General features: G+C 29.1%; 1 protein-coding gene across 1 annotated transcript; it reads left to right on the top strand.

Moving 5' to 3' along the window:
* Positions 1-15,667: 15,667 nt before the first annotated feature.
* On the top strand, positions 15,668-15,836 carry BDBG_16588 (uncharacterized protein; the record flags this gene model as incomplete). The annotated part of the gene is made up of 1 exon (XM_031724514.1): positions 15,668-15,836. A coding segment is annotated over one exon (167 nt), but the record flags the coding sequence as incomplete, so codon positions are not given.
* Between the last annotated feature and the right edge of the window lie 2,091 nt (positions 15,837-17,927).

Raw genomic sequence — 17,927 nt, 5'->3', positions numbered from 1 at the left:
TCTCAGGATTCTCTTCATATATCGTATTCGTTGGCAGATGACAGCGTCATCAATTTCAGTGATCTGTTCTTAATATTATTCAAGTGACAGCAGAGTTCACTCTGATCACACTTTTTAAGTGTATATTTTCTAAATATTCACATTTATACAGATATATACTGATTATTTATTAGATAGTGTTAAGATAATAACTCATTACAGCTGTGTTACTCTCACTGTAAGAGATATGTAATTAATAATAAATATTGTAAAGACTCTGAGAAGTAAGTATTTCAAGAGTACTGCAGCTCTGCAATCTTGATTTTTTTTATTTTTATTTTTTATTTTTTTCTTTTTCTTTTATTTTTTTTTTTTCTTTCTCTTTTTTTTTATTTTTTTTTTTTCATTCTGATTTTTTCTTATTTTTATTTTATTTTTTGTTTTTTATTTTTTTTTTGTATTTTATATTTTTTTCATAATTAAAATTATCTGAATTATAATCTGTGTTCAGAAAAGTAATGATATTTAATAACACTTTCTATTGAATTTTCAACAAATGAGTACTATGTTATGATATTATGTAAGTGAGAAGTGATTTCATAATCTCATTTAATGCCATTCTCAATAATGAGATCAGAATGAAAATGTGACTAAGAATTTAAACATATTCTTTATTCAGAACTAGATTTTTATTTGAAAAGTGAATCTGAGATCTTTAATATTTCAAATAATGTAATTTGAGATCAATGTAATAAACACAAATCACAATCAGAAGTAATGCTTTTAGACAATGTGATAACTGTAAAGTTTGATTCTGGTCTCAGACACGGTCACATAATCAGTCTAGTAGCAGATGACTAAGACTTAAGAATAGATAAAGAAGTTATCACTCTCACTGTAAGATTAGCAGCAGTATTCATCATTGAAGATAAATAAATATAATATCTCTTTACAGATTATAAGAATGTCTTTTTGAAAAGAGAAGTAGTGAAGTTCTCTGATATCAAGATATAATATAATATCTGTCTTGAAGATGATGCAATGATGCTGTATGAGTCTCTTTATAACTTATCAGTAAAGAAATTGAATGTTCTGTGTAAATATCTTGAGAAAGCATAATTAAAGAACTGAATATACTCATTGAAGAGTCTGACAGAGGCACTTATACTATTTATACTTAAGAAGAATAGTAGACTATGCCTATGTATAGACTACAGAGATCTCAATAAGATAACAGTTAAGAATTACTATTTATTATTATTAATTAATAAGATAATTAATCAATTATCTGAAGCAAAGATATTCTCAAAGATTAATATACAGAATATCTATCATAGAATCAGAGTTAATAAAGATGATGTTTGAAAAACAGCTTTTTATATCAAGTACAGCAATTTCAAGTATCTTGTTTTATCTTTTAATCTTTGTAACACTTCAGTCATCTTTCAGATCTATACAAATAAGATACTGTGAGATCTTGTCAATGTCTTCTGCATAGTATACTTAGATGATATTCTAATCTTCTCAAAAACAGAATAAGAATATGATACTTATATTTGAGAAGTGTTGAGTTGCTTGAGACAGTATTAACTCTATATAAACACTGAAAAATGCTTGTTCTACATGCAGGAGATTGATTTCTTAGGTTATATTATTGAGATTAATGACATTTCAATGAACAAAAGCTGAGTCTCTGTTATTAAGAACTGGCTGATACTGTGAATGTATCATAAGATGCAGATATTTCTAGAATTTGTGAATTTCTATAGATGATTTATCTATGCATATTCATGAATTACTGCTTCTCTTATAGATCTGTTAAAGAGAAGTGTTAAAGATAGGAAAATAAGACTGTTTACTCTCACTCAAGACATTGTGAGAGTATTTGCAGAATTAAAGTAAGCTTTTACAGATATCACAATACTGAATCACTTTAATTCTAATTTACTCAGTCAGTGTGAGACTGATGCATTCAGAAATGAAGTCTGTGAAATTTTTTCACAGTTGACACTGAAGACCTTTCAATATTGAAAGAATTGAGAGATAATAATCTCTGAGAATACAGGCAATGAAATGCCTGTGAGAGAAGACTTTTTCACAGAGTCTATAAAATGCTGTGAATAAAGATCAGTTGTAACGGGCTGCGCCTGATCAATCATATAGACTATTCCGTTACACTTCACAGATTTCAACTGCTTCATTCTCAAACGCGTACACTCTGATTCTCAGCTGCCACGAACGCGTATAGATTCTCCGCTTCATTCTTGAATGCATATGCTTCAATTCTCAGTCATTCTCAATTGCTAATTCTCAGCTGCTATGAACGTGTATAGATTCTTCCGCTCTGAAGCCTCACTATGTACATCATCACATACACATATAAATATTCACTTCAATCACTGATTCTCACACTTTCTCTTTCTTTTTCTTCTCTAACATTTTTCTCTTTGTTATATAAGACCTATCAATATTATACTGATCTATTTAGTGTAGGCCTCTTACACTAGAAAAATATTCATTGTCTTCTTATTAGAAATGATTACTCACTGAGATATTCAAACACATAACAATATGTAAGAAATAGAGAAACAGTTAAACAGATATCAAGTTCTCAGATAGAAGCTTGCTTATCAGTCACTCTGACTCTGTAACAAGATCTTATAAAGAGAGTAACATCTTATAAGAGAATATCAGTGAAAGATCTGAGAGTTCTGACATCTCAGACATATGAGATATTCATACAATTACACATTCAATAATCAATATAATCATGTCTAACAATAATATGAGAGAATTCTTGAACACAAGCATAGAAGTGATATCACAGTGACTCTAAGCAATGTTGAAATTACAATAATAATAGATAGCTGACATGCATGTCACTTAACAGCTTCAATATGAAGAAATTCAACAATTAATTCATGTAACTTCAGCATCTACAAAAGTACTGAAAGAATGCTTAGATATTTTCACATATTTCAATACTTCTGATCTCACTCTCTACTCATCATAGAGAATGAAAATGCTTGTAAAACTGAGTGTAGATGAAGATGTGATCAGTTTATTAACTAATCAAGATTGATATATTAATGAATAATTGAACAATTATATGAAACAGAAGTTTTATTCATGAATGAAAGCATGTGAACCAGTGTTATGAACATCTGATAATATCATCAAACATCTTGATATTCTGTTCTAAGACACTGTTATACAACAGAAAGTATTAGATTGATTACAGAGTATCTGACAGAGAAACACTTCTCTTACAATATTCATTCCGGACTTTAACATCAAAATCTTAGAAGCAGATGATCAATCTTGAGAGAATTGAATGAAGATTAGTATGCTCAAGAAGACATTAACTTTCAAACTCTTACAGACTCTTATAAGTATAAATAAAGACTTAACTTATGAAGACTTCTGCACACAGCTCTGAACATTGAACAACTGTCTTATCAAGCTCAAGAGTATACAGAACAGTGATAGAAGATATTACATCTCAGTCACTCATACACTTGTGCTGAAGAATAATAATGATGCAGATGCTATGAATTGAGTAGACTCAAATATCTATGTATAAGCAAGGGTCTTCACTGTCTGAACAGGTTTCTGAGTTTCTGAGATCACTCTCAAAGAAGTCACTGACTGATGTCAACAAGAAGTGTGCATTAACTGTAATCAATCAGAGTATATTGCTTTTAACTGTTGATCAGTCTATGTATCTTCTCACTCAAAGAATGAATCAGCATCTGTCTGTGTCAACCATGTTACATTAGAGAAGAATTTGAAAGATAACTATGAGAATACTGTGATAAAACAGGGAAAAGATTAGCTTCTGTCTAAATTCACCAACAGGAGCTTGAAGAGATCAAATAACAATAATTTAAAGAGAAAATGACAATGAATACAATTCTTGTATCTACTGTGATCAACAATATATATAATATGAAAGCCATGATAGACAGCAGTCTATATCACTATACAATGCTTAAATCTTCAGTCATAAGATATCATAACCTTCAGTGTATTCTCTTATTAAAATCTCAACTTCTTGCAGAATTTAATAATTTAAAAGATATTTGTATCTGTTACATGATGAAACTAAATATAGATATTAGAGAATATCAGTATGAAGACATCTACATATATGAAGTTGATAATCTTAATTATAATCTTATATTAGAACTTGTCTGACTATCTGAACAAGGTATCTTATTAAATGCTTGAAACAGGAGTTTAATATTCTCTAACAATGATAGAGTTCACAAGGATGATATTCACAAGACTATGAACCTGACACAGATCTCTGTCAACACCTATGAAATGCTTAGAAAAAGAAGTCACTGAAAGAATTACTGATAGTAGAATCATATATTAATTTATTTCACCAGTCTGATCAATATTAAAAAGACTCTAGAAAAGTTATTCTGTGTTACAATAACAGATTCTTATACAAAACTCTCTCAATAATATCATGAATATCTAGATGTTTTTTAATAAGATAATAATGCTACAAACCTACCTCTCTTACAAGGTTTAGAAGTGAACCACAGTATCAAGTTGAAAAAGAAGAATGACAAGAACTCTGAATCATCATAGAGCTCTCTTTATAACATGTTCTGAGATGAACTTCTTCTTCTTCAAAAGACACTCAATGATCTGTTAAATAAAGAATTCATACACATTAGTAACTCTTTCACTGCAGTTCCTATCCTCTTTACAAAGAAATCAGGTGAAGGACTTCAGTTCTGCATAAATTATCAAGAATTGAACAGATTAATGAAGAAGAACTGTTATTCTTTATCTCTTATTAATGAAACTCTAGCTCACATTGAACAAGCTCAATAATTTATAAAGTTAGATATCATCACTGTGTTTCATAAGATCTGCATCACTGAAGAAGATGAGTGACTTACAGCATTCTGAACATAATATGATCTCTTTGATTGAGTAGTCACACTCTTTGAACTGACTAACATTCTCAGTACATTTCAGAAGTATATCAACTGAGCACTCTGAGATTTTCTTGATGAATTCATATCTGTATATCTTGATAACATTCTCATCTTCACTAATGAATTCAGAAAAGAATATCAAGAACATGTGTAAAAGATATTACAACAGCTATGAGAAGCAGAACTGCTGATAGATATAGACAAGTGTAATTTTGGGATTAAAAGTACAAAATATCTAGACTGTATCATAGAAGCTGATAAGGAAATCTGAATGAATTCTGAGAAGATCTCTGCTATTCTTGAATGAGAGGCCTCACACACTGTAAAAGATGTATGAAGCTTCATCAGATTTACTAACTTCTATTAATGATTTATATAAAACTTCTCAGATATCATCAGATCACTTACAGAACTCACTAAGAAGAACTCAGTATTTCAATGATCAGTGAACACTGAAGCTATATTTATACAGATAAAGAAGATGTTTATTAATACTTCTCTGCTTATAACATTTAATTCTGATTATAAAATAGTTATTGAAGCTGATTTCTCTGATTATATCACAGAAGAAGCTATATTGTAATATGATGATGAAGATGTTCTATAATCATGTGTCTTTATATCTAAGAAACTGAGTCCTGCTGAATGCAACTATGAGATCTATAACAAGAAACTTCTCATGATTATACACTGTCTAGAAGAATAAGACTCTGAACTTTGAAGCATCTCTGAATTTGAGATAATCACAGATCATAAGAATCTCAAGCACTTCACAACTATCTATAAACTCACTGAATGATAGATATGATGATCTGAGTTTTTAAGTCACTTTCATTTTATAATACACTACTGTTCTGACAGTTAGAACTCAATGACAGATGCCCTCTCTTAATGAGAGTAAGATATATCATTCAATGTAACAGATACTCACTGAATGAACTGAGAGCATCAGCTCTTGAATCTGAAGATATTAGTTAATTCAGATGAAATAGTTCATGACACTATATATACTTCTCTGATTAGAACACTCTCTCTCTGAACTGTCATTAACACTGATACTGACACTGATACTGATATCTCAACTTCTTCTGAATCTACACTGAATGAATTATAACATGTAACAGCTCAAACTGATAAACTTCTTCAAGCACTCACTGAAGTAGTATATTATGAAGCATTTTAATTCCTTTCAAAACTACATATAAGAATCAATATCTCAGAATACTCAATTGATAATAATAACACTCTGTAGTTTCATGAACAACATTGAGTCCCTCACTTCAAACTCTTATATACTCAGATAATGCAAGAGATACATGATTCATGTATGATCAGTCACTCAGATTATGAACAATTGTATTAAATAATCTCTTAAGAGATCTACTGACCTGAGATATCAAACAGCATCAGACATTTCATTCAAAACTATAACTATTGTTCTTTCATTATCTTATGAAAGAACTGTAGAAAAGGTCTACTGAAATCACTTAATATCTCTGATAGAATCTGATAAGATGTAATAATTAACTTCACTATTAATCTCTCTGAGAGTAAGAATTGTAGAAATATTTTGATCATTATAAACTGATTAAGTAAGAATGTAATATTAAAATCTTGTAATAAGATAAATACTGAACAAGTCACTGAAGCTTTTTTACAGAGTCTGTTCTATCAGATATATGAATTACTGAAATTCATAGTATCAGATTAAGACTATCAATTCATGAGCACTTTCTGAACAAGAATCTGTCAAGTTCTCAAGATTATACACTGTCTGTCAACTGTCTATCACTCTGAGACTGATAATGTATCAGAATGAATAATTCAGATTATAAAGAATTATCTCTATAAGTTCTGCAATCACTTATAAGATGATTGACATGACCTGCTTCTACATGCAGAGATCACTATCAATGAATGAGATATTATTTCAACAGATATAAGCCTGTTCTTTCTTACACACAGTTACTATATAAAGATGTTGAATCTTCTAGAGATCACACAGTTCACACTGAACTTCTGCAGTTCAATTCAGATCACTGATAATATAGTAACAAAGCTCTGAGATGTCTGTAACTGAGCAGAGGCCTTCATGACAACTGTGAAACAAGATCAAGAGAATCAAATTAATGTTCATCAAGACTCTACTGAACAATATAAGACAGAAGACTTGATATGATTGAATCTTAAGAACATATAAATCACATATTCATCTTATACACTGAATTACTGTTATATCAAGTATAAAGTGATAGAAGTTCTAGATAGTCATAACTACTGTCTTAACACATCATCAGAGATTCATAATATCTTTTACACAAGCTTGCTTCACTGCACTATCACTGATCTGTTCTCTTCTCAACTGACTTTCAACTGACAGCTGCCAGGCATAATAGAAGAAGATAATGAGCTTGAGTGAGAGATTGAGAATATTCTCAATGAGAGACTTCACAGCTATAGCTAACAATGTCTTGTAAAATGAGTCAGCTATAATCAACTGATCTGAACTCTGAGTTCTGTGATATCTGAAACAGCAGCTCTTGACTGATGAAAACTGCTTCTAAAAGGAGAAAGCTAATGTGATGAGCTGCACCTGATCAATCATATAGACTATTTCATTACACTTCACAGATTTCAATCACTTCATTCTTGAATATGTACACTTCAATCCTCAGTCGCTACAAACATGTATAGATTCTTCACTTCATTCTTGAATATATACACTCTGATTCTTGGTCATTCTCAATTGCTGATCCTCAGCCGTCATAAACATGTATAGATTCTTCCGCCCCGAAGCCTCACTGTGTACGCCACCACATACATGTATAAATATTCACTTCAATTACTGATTCTCACACTTTCTCTTTCTTTTTCTTCTCTAACATTTTTCTCTTTGTTATATAAGACCTATCAATATCATACTGATCTATTCAGCGTAGGCCTCTTACATCAGTGATCTTCTTCTTCAAGAAACTATCACTCATACAGAGATGATATAATACTCATAATCAAGAGATGTTAGTAATTGTCAAATTCTTTAAGATCTGATGATATTATCTTCAGAGTAGTAAGTATTTAGTGTAAGTTCTCACTGATTATACAAATCTGCGTTACTTCTTAATAATAAAGAGCTTGATAGAATGTCAAGCCAGATGAGCAGAGCTGCTTTCAGAGTATAATTTCTATATTTAATATTATTCAGATCAGCTTAATCTCACTGATATACTGTCTAAACAGTCTGATTATAATATCATTGATGAGAAGGAGAATTCTACAAAAGAATCTCTGCTATCACTGCAGAAGAAGCTAACTGCAGAGAATTAAGATTCTCTGAAACTTGAGAACAGTGCTAATAAGACAGCTGTGTGACTCAGTATAGAAGATGAAAGAAAACCTGAGTCTCTGCAGAGAATTGATACTGAAGATCATAAGCTTCTTATATTATATCTTGCTATTATTGAATTGATAAAGAATGAAACAGTCTACAATCTTTCAATCTGACTACTTTTAGAAGTTATTAATAAGTTACAGCAGAGAGATATCTCTACTGTAGCTTGAATTCAGAAGTTGAAGAAGAAAGAATCTGATTTAAACTTGAAAGAGACAGACTCTGAGTGAGACAGTGCTGCTAAGAAATCAAGTCACTGATAACTAGAAGATTGTAAACTTCTACTGCTAAATGATTCAGTCTTTATCTCTTATAGCAGAATGATGTGTCAGAAGTTATTAAGAATTCATCATAATAATCTTCATACTGAGCACTTCAAGTTAAAGAAGACTGAGAAGCTTCTAAAACATAAATATATTTAAGATAAGTTTTAAGCAGATGTCAAAGAGTATATTGAGACTTATAATATCTGTCAAAGAATAAAGATTCTGTGATATAAGTAATATAGTGAGTTGATATCACTGCCTGTTTCAAAGAGCATATAATAGAATCTATCAATGAATTTCATAGTTAATCTGCTGAAGTTAACAAGAGTCAAAGAATATGACTTGATTTTGATTATTATTGACTGCTTCATGAAGATGATTAAATATATCTTCACTCATAAAATGATTAAAGCTTCTGAATTGACTGACCTGTTTTTGAATATTATTATTTATGATCACAGTGCTCTGAAATCATTGATAATAGATTGAGAATTCCTCTTCATCAGTAAATACTGATCAGCTTTTTACTATCATTTTATAATAAGACATCTTCTCAGTACTGCATTTCATCTGCAGACAGATGATCAGACTGAATATCAGAATCAAATATTAGAACAGTATCTTTAAGTATTCTATTTATATTATCAGAATAATTAGCTCAAACATCTTCTGACTGCTGAATTTGTATATAATAATACAAAGAATGTAACTTTAAAAGTATCTTCATTCTATACTTATTGTAAATATAATTCTTCATTACTCAGTGACATTGCAGACAATATTTCAAAGAGAGAAATAGATAATTAGAATATTGAATAGATACAGAGAATATAGTACTTCTCAGTATCAGAAGTAAAAGTGAGATTGAAACTTTTGAATAAAATTCATGAGAAGATGGTGAAAAGCATTCACTGTGCTCAGAAACAGTAGATAAAATACTATAATTAAAAACATCTTTCAATGAAGTTCTTAATAGAGAATCAAGTGCTACTTTCAGCAAAGAATATTAAGATAATAAGACTGTGTAAGAAGCTCAGTGAGTGATGACTAGAATCTTTCTCAGTAATAAGAGTGATGAGTAAATAAATATATAAGTTAAAATTACTCTCAGAATTAAAATCAATTTATTCTGTTTTTTATATTTTCTATTTAAAGCTCTATAAGTAATGCTCTGAAGCAGAGCTGTCTTGACTGAATAATATTAAGATTAAGAGTGATACTGAATATCTTATGAAGAAAATATTGAATAAGTGAATATATTACAGTAAGCTTCAATATCTTGTTAAATAAGAAGATTATTTATTATCAGAGAATTTATGAGAATCACTTAAGTATTTGAAAAATACTGAGAAAGAGATTATAAGCTATAAGACAGCTAGTAGAGATTGCTCTGTTATACATCAGAGATGTTGAGTAAGAAATACTGCTTAAGACTTCTCATTTTTCTCAAAGGATTTTTTAGAGATGATCTTGCAGTAATAAGCTGATATTTTATGAACTCTGTAGCACTCTTCTTCTATTTTCTCTCAAAGGATTTTTAGAAGTTTAATAAGACTATATAAAGTGTAAAATTCCTGAAGCAGTTAATAAGAAAAGAAAGAGATATTTAAAACTAAAATAGATTAATATTATTAATCTGTGAGCTGCTGCTATTCTAATAGAGCTGCAGTCTGTAGAAAAAGTAAAAAGAAGAAATTTCAGAGTCTATTCATTAATAATCACACTCTCATTAAACTTATTCTTCATTATTGAAGTCTTCAGTACTGATGTCTTTGTCTGCTATGAAGTTAGTACTGCAGCACTGCAGAAGAGCATGCTGTAGAAGAGTATAAGAGATATATAAAGTATTAACTTATTAATTTACAAAGTATCTCAGTCATCTGCTTCAATTGAAGTAAGATTCTCTTTAATCAGTAATTTATCTCTGCAGTATTTTTAATAGCAGTATCAGCTGATCTCTTCTTAAAATCAGTCATTCTGAGATGTTTTTTCATCTCAGAGATTCATGCTTTCATCTTCTTTTACAGATGAGCAAGAGAGATCTTCTCAGTCTTGATGAAATCTGTCAATACTTGAAGCGCTGAGACTCTCACTCTGTACTGCTTAAATACCTGAGCTTCTTATCAGAACTGACATGATGTCTTTCTGTGAAATAATACTTACAGAGAGACAGAAGTTGTTGTTACAGATAGACTAGCCGGCGGGACCATGAATTTCACATTTAGTCTCATTTGATCTGGTCTCATACATTTCTTGGCGTGAGTTTCACCAGAACCAAGCCTCAAAAAAATCTGAAAATAGACCATTTCTGAGAGAAATGGTGTGAAAAATGACTAGATTTAATTCAAGAACAGTGAAATGAGAGTAATTTCTCAGAATAAACTGTGAAAGATGATTATTCTTTCAAAATCAGAATGAGACTGAGACTGAAGATTAAAATCAGTCTCATTCAGTTTATTCAGTGATTGCTTATATAACCAGAATTTGGTAACAATTATTGATAATGCTCATGAAACAACTAAATACATTCTTGTGCAAGTTTATTCTTCACTTTCTCATAAAAACTACACTTCTCTGATATACTGTGATCAGAGGTATTAAACTGTCTGATAATTTCATGTTTTACAATCATGAGTTTCTGAATTGTTTCTCCTTGTAATTGTTTCTGATGATAGTGATAAATATCTCAACTTGCATTGAACTTTCACTTCATTCTCGTCTCTGTCAATGAAATTGAATATATACTCTCAACAATTTTTCATAACTCTAGAATTAATTTAGTGTGTGAATTCATCAGATCATCTTGAAGATAGCAGTCAAATTCAGTTTTATAAGTATGTAGTTTTGTCTGATTTTCAGTTGCAATCAATGTATACAAGTTCTGTTTCAAAGTTAGTATTATAGCTCTATATGATATAAAGTATTATCAAAAATCATTACTTACTAGGGAATTGTATTTCACTATCTCTACATCTCAAACATCTGCTCATTCAAATCTCTGATAGTTGATCTTGTAGTAGTCTTAGACTAATTTAATATATCAGTCTCATTTCTTCTCTGTTCAATCTTGAGAAGTGTAGATGTTAACTTGATGAGAGAGATCTAGTAGAGCTGCTACAGTATAGTACTCTGCAAAAGATTGTTCAGTTTTGCTGTAGTAATATACTAGTTTATTTCTTACAGTAATAATAACCTGTGCTATAGCATTATCTCAGACTGAATTTCTTTTTGAGTGATTCAACTGCTTCTCAAGATGAGTAAATAAACTGTTATACACTTATCAGACTGACTGCAGCATTGATGTACAAGTGATTGAGACTGTCTTTGTTATCTTATAAAACTGAAACAGTAAATCAATCACATATTTCAACTGAGTTCACTTCATATCAGAAAGTTTCAATATCTGAATCTTTTCTCAATCAGAGTATTACACTTAATAATCAATTATCTGACACAATCAAAGAGTTTAAACAGTTATCTTATATATTGAACTTTATCATATTCTAATATTCTGTATCATATTCAGTGATGTGACTGATTTATTTGTTTATTAAATATCATGAAATCATTATTATTGTTTAGAGGAGATATAAATCATATTAACAATGTTTCAAATCTGTGATATTTAAATTATTAATCAATCTATTCAAAATTAACAGTAGTATTATTAAAAAGCATTATTAAAAAACAATATTAAAAAGTATTGTCAAAAAACATTATCTTGTACAAAATGAATATAAAAGTTAATTAAGTAATCACTTTCATCTCATTCTCATCTCAAGAATCAGTCATCTCATTATTCTTTATCTCAATATTAAGATTCTTTATCAGTGTTTATATCACAAGTTGAACTACATGAGCAATGCAGAGAATATGACCTTGTTTATTATTTCAGAAATACAAAGTCAATTTTTGCTTCAAGCTCTTTATCATAGTGTAGTTATTCACAGTATTATCAGTTATAATTATAAGAAGACTGAGACTAATATCTCAATAGTTATTTTTAATCACAGTCATTAATATCTCTGCTATATAATTCTCAGTATAACTACTGATCAATGATTCAAATTCAATTAATGTCTCTTGATAAGTTCAGTTCTCATCAATGTAATAATATATAACTCTTATAAATGCAAGATTGTTTATACTAGTTCATACATTCACTGTGAGAGACACTCTTCAATGATTCTTCAACTCTGATTCTAGATATTATATATTAACTTTGTAGTGTGTCTTAAGATTGAACTGAAGACAGAATCAATGAGAAATATGAAGATTTGAATTAAGTATTTGAAGAAGTGTTCAGAATTCAGAGTTTTCAATTGATTGAAGAGAAAGATTCAGAGATATATATATACAAAGTAATTATTCATGAAAGTTATCAGATAAGAGTTGTGAAATCAAAGTACTGATATATAATTATTTTCACATGATTTTCTTCTAATTAGAAAGTGAGTATTATTAAAAATCATTATCTGATAGAGTAACTTATCAGCTTAGTAGTAATTTTCTGATTATTTTTCTTTTATTGTCTGCATTCTGATAACTTCAGATGTCAGAAAATTTCTTCAGAGTTATGATCAGTTTATAATCAATGTTTCTGAATAAAGTTGCAGTGATTGTAGCAGAGAGATGACTCTTTAATAATCTATAATACAATCTGTTAATAATTATTTCATAGTTCATCTCAGTGTTTGTGTTAAGTTTTTCATAAATTTCATAACCTGAAATCAGATGTGAAGAATGAAGTGATTATTCATTATAATTGAAAGAGAGTATTCTGTATTGAATTATAAATAACATAGACTTTATAATTCACAGTGATTTCTTAAAGAGTTTATGAATCTTCAATAGAAGTAAAAGAAGTGAAAGAAGTGAATTCAGAAGATATAATAATAATTAAGAAAGATAATAATTTATTTTCAATAACTGATCACTGATATGTGTAAGAAGAATTAATATAAGAGAAAATAATCTTATTTCTTAACTTAGTTATAATTTTAGTACTAACTCAGATTAGATATCATTAATATATAAAAGTAAATAAATAATCTTGATTAATCTCTGTCATATTTCTTGAAATATATTAATATTATGAAACAGAGTATTATCAAATTACATTATTAAATAATATTATTAAAAATATATTAATATTATGAATATCAATGTTGAAAAAATGTTAATACTTATACATTATAGTGATTTGTGAATCATGATAGTTAAATATATATATATATATATATTATTTCTGACTTGATTACAACTTGTATAATAATTTTTAAACACTTAAAATTAATTTCAATTATGAATAATTATGAACTTATAACTAACTAATATAAAAGAAGAAAAACTTTTTTTACTTATTATATTTCTTCTCTTTCTCATTCTTCTTATCATTCTTTATAATTTACTTCTCATTTTTCTTCTTCTTCTTCTTCTTCTTATCTGAGATAATAATTATCTTAAAATCTCTCTTTACTGTCTTCTCAGAGAAGAGATCTCACTGCTTTCTTTCAGTCAGGTCAATCTGCATCTCAAAATCCTGCATTTTCTAATCTACTGTCTTGAGTTTCATCTCAGTAGTAAGCAGATTGATATACTCAGAGAGTAGAGCTATCTTCTCAATGTTCTGAATTATGAAGCACATTCAAGACCTGAATAAGACCTTAATTCTCTTCTTCTCTGCCAGCTCCTGCTAATACAATTAGAGAACAGAAGTATTATTAAAAATCATTATCTTTTAATAAATAAAAAACTTATCAGTTTAGCTTCTTTATCTCTTACTTTAATACTCTCTCAATCTTCTTCTACTGCTGCTTATTTACAGTAACTCTCTTCTTCTCTCTCTCTCTCTTCATCTTAATCTTAAATTATTCTCAGAACTTCTTCTAGTCTCACTGCTGCTGTATAAGACTCTTCACTATCTTCTTCTTCAATCTCTCACAGACAGTGTTATTCACATTATTTCTATACTTAGTTCAGTCTAAATCTATCAGAAGTGTTACTTAAAATTGTTATTATTCTACTCTCTTACAGAGTCTCTTCAAGATATTATAACATGTCTTACAATCTGTCTTCTCTTGCTTAAACATCTTCTTCTTCTCTCTCTTCAATCTGTGACAGTGCTCACACACCTTGATGATTCACAGAATCACAGAATATTTGAAGAGAAATGACATAATTGATTTCAGTAAGTGTTAAAGAAAGATGAAGATAGAAGAGACAGTTAGAAATAATATAATAATAATAATAATAATAATGATGATAATGATAATGATGATGATAATAGTAATAATGATAATAATGATGATAATGATGATAATGATAAAAGAGAGAGTGTATTGAAATATATTACTACCTTATCAAATATAAAGAGACTTAAAGAAAATATTAACAGCTTTCAGAGATGTATAGAAACAGCTACAGTGTTATATAGTAATATTATCTTCATTTAATATATACACTGTTGATATTCTTTGTATACAGTTATCATATAATCTATATCAGAGATACATGCAGAAAACAGATCTGTATTACTAGAATAAATGATTACAGCAATTCTCTATTTTCATATTATAAAGATAAGTTATTCTTATTTCTTTCTTCTCTCTTTTCTCTTCTTCAATCAACTACTAATTTCAAGCTGATATGAAAACTATTAAAACACTCTTAGAAATTCTTAAATTGAAGAGTATAGACTAATTAAATTTCAAATGCAGAAGAAACTAAATTATCTTCTACAGATTCAATTACTTATTCTCTCTCAAATAAAACAGCAGTCATGTTCTTTTCTCTCTCTCTCAATTAAACAAAACATGGTCTGTGAAAAGTGAGTACTATGTCAGATTATAATGATCAACACAGCCTCAGCATGCAGAGCTGTATATGCACAGTGTGTACTGAACTGAAAGACTGTGTGAATTGTAAATCAGCAGCAGTATCTCAGAGAGAGTCATACAGTGTGAAAAAGCTGTAACTCTCAGTTATATGTGTAGAGAATGAATTACTGCAGTAAGTGTATATGCATTGAAGTAATACTTTTTAATAACACTCAGTCTCTGATATAATGAAAATAGAGTCTCTTCATAAGATTTGTTTTTATCAGAAGTCAGAGAATCTTATATTTCTCAAGATTATCTTTACATATCTTATCTATGAAATCAATGAGAGAAATCATCAATTTCAGTATTCTGTTCTTAATATTATTCAAGTAGCAGCAGAGTTCACTCTGATCACACTTTTTAAGTGTATATTTTCTAATTATTTACATTTATACAGATATATACTGATTATTTATTAAATAATATTAAGACAATGACTCATTACAGCTGTGTTATTCTCACTGTGAGAAATACACAGTTGATAATGAATATTACAAAGACTCTGAGAAGTATGTATTTTGAAAATACTGCAGTTCTGTAATCTTGATTTTTTTTGTTTTTATTTTTTATTTTTTTCTTTTTCTTTTATTTTTTTTTTCTTTCTCTTTCTTTTTCTTTTTTTCTTTCTCTTCTTTTTTTCTTTCTCTTTTTTTTTTTATTGTGATTTTTTCTCATTATTGTTTTATTTTTTGTTTTTTTATTTTTTTTTTATATTTTATATTTTTTTTTAATTAAAATGATATCAATTATAATCTGTGTTTAGAAAAGTAATAATATTTAGTAACACTCTCTGTTGAATTTTCAATAAATGAGCACTATGTTATAATATTATGTAAGTGAGAAATGATTTTATGATCTCATTTGATATTATTTTCAATAATGAAATCAGAATGAAAATGTAACTAAGAATTCAAACATATTCTTTATCTGAAACTAGATTTTTATTTGAAAAGTGAATCTGAGACCTTTAATATTTGAAATAATGTGATTTGAAATCAATGTGATGAACACAAATCATGATCAGAAGTAATGCTTTTAGACAATATAATAACTGTAAAGATTGATTCTGGTCTCAGACACGGTCACACGGTCAGTCTAGTTACAGATATAACAGAAATAACAGAAGTGAGAGAAGAAGCAGATGTATAAAATTCTCTCTTTCTTTAGCTGCTTAGTGTAGCATAGATAAGTGATGATATCAGTCAGAGATTATATCAGAGCCTTCTCACAGAGAGAAGATAAAGAAACTGCAGAACTCTGCAGACTCAACTCAGCAGTATTCTGAGCAGAGCTCGATATGCTATGAGTAGACTGATCACTGAAACCATGAATTTCTATTTGATCTCATTTGGTCTGATCTCATACATTTCTTGATGTGAATCCCGCTGGAACTAGGTCATTAAAAAAACATGCAAAGTGACTATATATGAGATCTTAAAAATGAAAACCAATGACTTTGAAAAAAAATGAGAAAGTGAATTTCATTTTGATCTCATTTAGGCCTCATTCCTTAGGATAAAAGTTACTATTTTTTTAGACATTTTAAAGGTTTTTTTTAGAACTATTTTTTAATTTTTTTAAAAAAGTAACACTTTTTTGATAAATGCTCAAATGAGATTTAAAGTCATTTAAAGCAATAAAAAATAATTTAAATTTGAGAAGTGGAAATCATGATCTCATTGGAAAATGTGACAAGAGTAGACAGTAAGTCTCACTGAAACAGTATGAAACTACTATCTAATGTTAAAACCGTGTAATGGGATTAGTCGAATTGGTAATAAAACTATCAAAAAATCTGGTCCTGGTCCCAGACACGGTCACACGGTCAGTCTAGCTATGAGAGAGAAACTACAGATTAAGCTTCTCAGAGTCACTGTTTCTGAAATCAAGCTCTTTTCAAGATTCTTTTCAAATGATCACACAGGGTCATATATCACTGTATTGACTGAGAGAGAGAATGACATTATAACAGCAGTGAGAGAGGCAGAGAAAGAACTGATCACAGACAAACTGATCAGCAGAAGAGATGACATCTCACTGCAAGACATAGCTACTATCATCACAGCTGTAAGAGAGATAGAAGAAGAAGAAGATGTGATAATAAGAGCAGTGCTTCTGCAGCTTATTGACACTGTTATCTTCATCTTCAACCTGGCTTTCTTGACAGTCATGAAGACTGCAGCCACACCATGAAGATGTTTAATCACTAGAAAGTATCAAAATAAGTTTCTTATTGTCTTTCAAGAATGATACTCTCATACACTCACTATTACAAGTTAAGAAAGAGAGAGAAAAATGTGTCATGAAAAAGAGAGATCTTTTCAAAAAATTCCTATCACTACTGTTAGCTTTGTCTCTAAAACAAATCACTTTTACAGAGAATTTCATATACAGAATGAAATATATTGAGAGATCTACAAGTCACTTATTAACTATATTTTTCACATTTCAAATC

This window comes from Blastomyces gilchristii (assembly GCF_000003855.2).
Source record: "Blastomyces gilchristii SLH14081 genomic scaffold supercont1.3, whole genome shotgun sequence".
NCBI lineage: Eukaryota > Fungi > Ascomycota > Eurotiomycetes > Onygenales > Ajellomycetaceae > Blastomyces > Blastomyces gilchristii.
The sequence above is the reverse complement of the archived record's forward strand: the minus strand, read 5'-3'. Positions and strand labels throughout refer to the sequence as shown.